This window comes from Pteropus alecto, unplaced genomic scaffold (assembly GCF_000325575.1).
Source record: "Pteropus alecto unplaced genomic scaffold, ASM32557v1 scaffold166, whole genome shotgun sequence".
Lineage (NCBI taxonomy): Eukaryota > Metazoa > Chordata > Mammalia > Chiroptera > Pteropodidae > Pteropus > Pteropus alecto.
Window position 1 is genome coordinate 146,522 of NW_006439757.1, and position 7,336 is coordinate 153,857.

At 35.7% G+C, this 7,336-nt stretch overlaps 1 protein-coding gene across 1 annotated transcript in view; it reads left to right on the plus strand.

Moving 5' to 3' along the window:
* ADAM7 (ADAM metallopeptidase domain 7) overlaps positions 1-7,015 on the plus strand; it is a 43,786-nt gene extending 36,771 nt beyond the window's left edge. The window contains exons 21-22 of the mRNA XM_015593273.1: positions 4,896-4,952; positions 6,938-7,015. Coding sequence (XP_015448759.1) covers positions 4,896-4,952; positions 6,938-7,015 — 135 coding nt within the window. The remainder of the gene's footprint in view (positions 1-4,895; positions 4,953-6,937) is intronic.
* The last annotated feature ends 321 nt before the right edge of the window (positions 7,016-7,336 follow it).

Here is a 7,336-nt window from a genome sequence, read left to right on the forward strand (position 1 = left end):
CAGCTCACTTATGACAACAGGATTTCTCTCTTACCAAGCTGGACAAAATAATTACAACATAGAAAACTACTTGCCAGTACTTCCAATAAATAAATGTACAAAGCCTAAACATAGAAATTATAAAATTTTGATGAGAAAAATTAAAGAAGACCAATATAAATGGAGTGAAATACATGTTTATGAAACAGAAAATTCACTATTGTTAGGTTGTCAATTCTTCCCCCAAAAATGACCTATTGATTCAAAATAACCCTAATTAAAATCTCTGCAGTATTTTTTTTTGTAAAACAAATAAATAAATTTAATAGTTAGAGGATACAAGAACAATAAGCAAAAATTAATTATATTTCCCAATTCTAGCAACAATGTGAAAATAAAATTTTAAATATATCATTTGAAATGGCACCAAAATGTGAAATATTTAGGGATAAATCTGAAAAAAAAAAAATGAACCAAAAGTGTGCCTGCAAAATGGTAATAGGATGTTGAGAAAAATTTTAAAAGACCTAAATAAGTGGAGATATATAGACCTACATATAGACGGCCAGTCAATTTATTATGAAGGTGCAAAGACAATTCTGTGGAGAAAGTTACTCTTTTCATAAATGGTGATAGAACAACTGTACATTCACATGTACAAAAATGAACTGTGATCTATATTTTGAACCATGGGCAAAATGAACTCAAACAGCAATAGAACTTAGAAGTTATAAAGCTTATGTGTGTGTGTGTGTGTGTGTGTGTGTGTGTGTGTGTGTGTGTATAGTTTTCTTATAAAAAATTAAAATATAAAATGTGCAAGACTAAAATATAGGGTTGAGAGATAAACATAATGATAGGCAAGGCAGAGATCATTGTTTTAAGTCAGGAAAGTGGCTGATTTAGGGGCAGGAAGTGAGTGGAAATGATGATAGAAAACTTGAGATGGCTGTTTTATTTCTTAGCCAATGCAGCAATTACAAAGATAATGACTTAAAATTGTTTGTTAGTCCATGAATCCATTCTTTTATCTTTATTATATTTCCCATGAAATTATTAAAAATAAATAAAGGATGGAGACACTAATTACTAGTGGGGATATGGACAATGAAAACTCTCATGCACAGCTAATGAGAGTTTAAATGGTATAAAGCAATGGAGGAAATTGGTACTATGTATTAAAACAATCATACACTTGGCCTGTGACCCAGCAATTCCTGACGTAGGAATACACCCAACAGAAAGGTATACATGGGAACATCAGAAATCATTTACAATAATGTTCTAACAGTAAAAGGGATAGACAAATTGCTAAATATTCATACTACAGACAAAGAATAGTAAATGAACTACTGATGTCTACAATAACAATGATGAATCTCACAAACATACTGTTAAGCAAGACACCAAATCCAAAATCAAACTGTATGATTGAATTTAGATCAAGTTCAAGAACTGGCAATGCTAATTTATGGTATTAGGAGTCAGGGTAGCAGTTACAACAGGGAAGAGAGGATCTTCAGAGAGAGAAGTAAAGTTTTCTTTTTGGATCTGGCTAGGGTTTGGTCATACAGATGTGCTCATTTGTGAAAATTCACCCACCTCTACACTTAATACCTGTGTACTTCTTTGTGTATATTTTACACTAAAGGAAAAAAGTTTATGAAAATAACAGCTTTAGCGATATATGAAGGCCTAAGATAAAAGCTGACAATTCTACAGAAGTCCCTACAACTAGTGGCTTGTTAAGTGCCTTTAACAACAATTATGATTTCCAATGCATTTAACAACAATTATGATTTCCAATGCATTCAGCTCACTAACAAACTGTAGATTAAGAAGCTACAAAAGCATTTCTTTAAAAATATTAATCGTTGAAGAGATCATTCTTGGTAAGAGTGTACCGATGAAACTGCCCTCTAGGACCTTAGTCTTGAAGGAGGTAGTAAAAGCCTTAATTTTTGAGGCTAAGTATCAACTGACCATTGTTAGGTGCAAATGTCAATGAAAATAGACTGGTGCTAGTATTTTAAAGTTGCGCGTGTGCGTGTGCGTGTGCGTGTGCGTGTGCGTGTGTGTGTGTGTGTGTGTATTTTGTTTTGTTTTGTTTTTATTTTTTGGTGGGTTTTTGTTTTTGTTTTTGATTTTTGGGTTTGTGGCAGTCCAGTAACACAGCTCCAGGGGTTTAAAATGTTTAGCCCCAACTCTACATTTCCCAAAAGGCATGTGTTTTTAATTGCACAATATTGCATAACCTGCTCCCACCCTACCCTCAGGAACACATATTATGATGTTATAGCAGAAATGTTCTTACTAAATTTCACGTGAGTATTTAGGGATGGATAGGTCATCTTTCTCTGGTTATATGATGGTTTGTCATTTTTATCCATTCGTACTTTTTATTATACAAATGGTGACACCAAGATGATTAAAAAATAAGTCTTAATTGTCCACTCAAATGGACAGAAAATATTGTGTGATAATTTTTTAAGCTTACACTGAGATTTTGGGGACTGAAACCACATGATGCTAATATCAATAATATTTGCCTTGAGGTTTAAATAAGAAACGGTATGTAAATGTACATAGCACAGTGTTTGGCATATACTTAGTGCTTAATATGTGTTAATTATGTACTATGCCTCATGTGCTGTTGCAGTTTCTTTTATAATTACGGTTTCCTTAAATTCATATGCAAAACAGGTGCACTCCCACAGCAGAGCGTCAGGCCACGGTGGCCTTAGCATGTGATCACTGATGAATAGTCACAGAAGCCAAAAGAGGTTTAAATAGAGCCTGGGGCACATTTGTTACTTTCTAGAATACAAGCTCCTTAAGGGTTTTTGGTTTTCTAGTTAAATGAGGAACTTAGAAGAGGAGCCTAATATATATTTGTTGACTATATGAATAAACTTAACTCACTACTAATGGAGTATATACCATAATATATTATAAACATAGATTGTATAGGAGAGTTTGGGCCCTGTAATCTCATGTTCGGGCTTGTTGTATTATTTGTCATAAAATTGTACACATAATAATGATTTAGCTGGTGCTTGTTTTGCACATTACCCATCAAAGTCCAGTTCTCAGCAAATTTGGTTTGGGAAAAGTCTGTCTTTGGTGTCCTTTCCCTGTCACATTAATAATCCTCGGTTAATTTTTCCTCTGGCATTCAGTGCCTCTTCCAGGTCCTGTTTCCACTGGAACATGCTTCCCAGTTATATAAACATCTGCTGGGGGTTAACAGAAAGCATTTTAAAGAGGGTAACCTCAGCCAGGCATATCTGTATGGCAATAGTAAGTCTGGAGGTCTTTAAAGACCTTCAAGATCCAAAAGGATACAGCTGGTTGGGGAATTTCAGGCATTCAGACAATTAGAGATATTAAGATTTGGAGGCTAACAGACGTGCCTTGTGCTACTCATGCTATCTAATACGTAAAGAAACTCCTAATCTTCCCATATGTAAGGTTTTATAGGTAAAACCTTAGACTCGTCCATCATAAGACAACAACCTAGGGAAGAAGATTGTCTCCATATATTTTAATATTTGTGCATTTACTAAGATTATGTTCCAGGGATGGCTGAAAATTTTATTTTCTTGGCTTGGAAAATAATCATACATGCTTGAAAACTAATTGCAAGTTAATAGTTTTCTTTTCACCAGAGAAGAACTGCAGAGTCCTCGGAGAGACTTCCAACCAGTTTTTCCAGTCCACACTACATCACACTGGTATGGTCCCCTGCCTCCTTTATGTTGGTTGTGCCAGTCTGTGTCCATTTTGGTAATAAATTTGATGGACTTAACCATTCATTGGTTCCTTGAAAAGATCCAACAATGTAACAGGATTCTCTAATTTGAAGCAGAAATAGGACAGTTCCTACTTTTCAGCAGGGCTGGGATTAGGGTGAAAAGAGCATGATGGGTCATCAAGTGCACGTTCAGATGCTGTCTTTATTTAAAATAGTGACATTGTGTTCATCATGAATTCTTGGGAATGCGTTTTGATTTTTTAGAACGATGCATTAACATATTATTTAAAATGATCACTGAATTTGTTTGTGCTCCTTAAATGTTGCTCCTGAGACAGATGCCTCACTCACCTCACTCTAGTCCTGGCCCTGGTTCTCAGGGGTCAAAACTCAAGGATGGCTTCCAGTGAGGCCGAGATCAGCCTGAGGGCCTCCCACTGACAGAAGAGGTATATGCCCTGAATCAATTGATGAGAGAGAAGCAAATTCGCCAAATTAGCACACACATGCATTAGAGACAGAGTCAAAACAGAGATATTACAGGATTTCTAGGATCACCCAAAGTGCTAGAGTCCCTATATCTACATCCATATCCCCCAGGTCACACAGTAGAACATTTTATAGTCAGAATTGGATGTGAAAGCACCAAGATTCTCAATGGTGGATTTTTAAAATTAGCAATTCTCATTAAGCCGTCTCTATTCCTGGCTGAAAGAGTGAAAGGTAGTTTTCAATCCTCCTGTCACATGAAAGGGGCTTAGAAGGTGCTGCTGTCAGGACAGAACAGAATGAGCATGCCTTCCACGCTCAGCCAGCACAGTCCACTTTCACGAATCAGTTTCACTGGCATTTCAATAGACACAGTTTTTGGAAAAAAGCTCTAGCACTTGAAAACTCTTTGGAAACCAATTACCAAATATATTGTTGGAGAAATTCACAAGGTTTACAAGGAAAAATGGTTTCTAATAAAACTTCACATAACCAGAACCATGCTCCCCAACACACCCTACCCCATAGGCAATTTACAAACTGTCATATTTTTCATGAATCAAGAAGAGGTAGTCTGCGTGTGTCCCCTCGTGTGCGTGTGTGTATGTGCGCGCATGTGCCCGTGTGAGATATCTGGTGCAATTCCTGACACAACAACATTCATTTATTATAGAAACCGGCAAGTAGAGATTCAAGAGGACTCACAGATCCTAATCAAATTGCCAACATGGTAGGTTCTCATGACAGATAGTAACTATGCCGCTTTTACGTTTTTCAAATGCTAGCATCCTTTTGTGCTTTTCGCCTACTCATTGACTGATGGGGGACACCCTATGCCCTTATCAAAAGAAGAGAATGGTTGGAGTTGTTTCCTCTGATTTGCTAACATTTCTAACAGACAACACAGCAGAGCATGTTTTAGTCCAAGAGTTTTCCACCCGACCAAAGGAGCAAACTAGAATTCAATACATTTTAGTGTCAGAATCTCAATACATTTTAGACATAACAACAACAACAAAACTTTCCCAGACTTTTCTTAGAAAAAATATACATACCCATGGATTCTTACAAAGTATTTTAAAGGACATAATAGTACTGGTAATCACAGAAAAGGTATCATCCTAATAGAATGATTTTTTCACGATTGCTTTACCCAAGTTTTTACTGACTATATCTGAAGGATAATTTCCCTTGTGAGTTATTATATCTATGTTAGAAAATGTATCAAAAAATGTGGTTTTTGTCAAAGGGAGACAAAATGAGCATTGTTTGGCTACATTTCAGAGTTTTTGTTTTCATTCTTTCATTCATCCATTCATTGAGTTCCTACAATGTTCTGGAACAATATGAAGCTTTCCCCCACAAGGCATTCTTACAAGAAATCTAACCCAATACACTTTCCCTGTTGGGATGGAGAGGAAAAAACATTTCTAATGTCCCTTTAATTCCACAATGACAAACCTGTCTCATGCTGGAGAGTAGAGAAAGATACTCCCAGTGTAAGTAAACTGGCTTTCTGTAATGAAAAACTAAATGATTTTCTTTCTTTTGTGATAGGCTTGTTCATTTTACAATAACTGCTTAATTAGCCATGGCTAAGGAGAGCTGAAGAAATATGAATAAATGTAGTACAGCAGAATCCAGAAAGGTTATTGTAATGAGGAGATATAAACGAGTAACTGAAATAGAACATGCTTATAGATTTTACAGAAAACTGTTTTTAATCATCTCTTTCTACTTAGAACTTGAAATTGGATATCCAAAATGGCTGTGCAAGGCTAGGTTGAGGCTTCGGGATACAAGATCTTCACAACCTTCTCTCGATATTTGCTGCACAAATTTCTGGCAGTTTTTTTAAAATGTTCTTTACCCAGACAGAAAACGTTGAAGAGAAATAACTTCTTTCTGAAAACTTCATAACCTGTACTGTAGACGGATGCTACAAAAGATTATTATAGTTTTCCGAATCCTCTTTAGCTTAACACAAGAATAAACAGTCTCCTTGCTCTAGTATTCTGCAAAATGTTAGTCTAGTCACTTAAAAAAAAGAGTCGAAACCTTGAGGACACTGTAAATTACAACCCTGAGTGAGTCTAAGAAACAAGACCTTGCTTATAAAGGGTTATTTTCTTTGGGAGCATAAAAGTACTTACCTTAATTTGAACATGACACAATTAACATGAATTCCAGTTTAAATGAAATTCTCTTCCACAGAAATACCAAGAGATCAGTGCAGGAAGGCATCCAATTCCATTAGCTAGTTAAAAGGTAGATGACTGTCTTACTCATTTCCTATCAGTGAAAGAGACAGAAGAATTAGTCATCTTCACAGAATAGGGCTTAAAATTGTGGTGGTAGCAATAGAAGACTTGATATGTTTCTGGTAATTCTAAATTCCTAGAATTTAATTCTAAATTCCTAAATTTTTAGAATTCCTTAAGACTCTGACAGAGAAGTCAGAAAGTTACAAGAATTTCAGAAAATTAACTCCAGCAGACAAGAAATACTCCCCGTCCCCATGAAGGGCTTGTGAGATCCTTATAACGTGTGGATTTGAGCACTTAACGTGTGATTTCTGTGCCATCTCCATTCTTCCCTGTCAGATGATTGTAGTATTTGGAGTTGTCCTGGGAATGATTTCAGCTATTTCTTTATACTGATGATTCTCAGTATCTTCTCTTGTGTTCTCTATTTCCTTTGTGTTATCCGTTAAAGCTGTATGCAATTATTTTTTCATTCGCTGAAATAATGGTTTCAAGTGCTAAACGCAAACTTAATGATTCAATTAAATAAAGGCTGCAAATCAAGGAAGAAGGCTGGTTGTCCTTGGTGAAATGGTTGTTGCTATGCTGACTAGCTGATGTCGAAATGAGATCAAACAGCAGTGACTCAGCACTTTACACCTAGGCCGTTTCTCAACAAGCGTTTGTTATTCTAATTAAAACCATACGTTTAAGAAAGAATATTGATAAATGTGTACTTAAAGCGGAGGATGCTAATTTAAATATTTTATGTAAATGTATGAAAAGAGAGAAATTCCATATAAAATATAAAATCTCATCTATAATCGCCTCATTAAAGCAAACAATAATCCTCTGATGTCCAAAAGGAAGA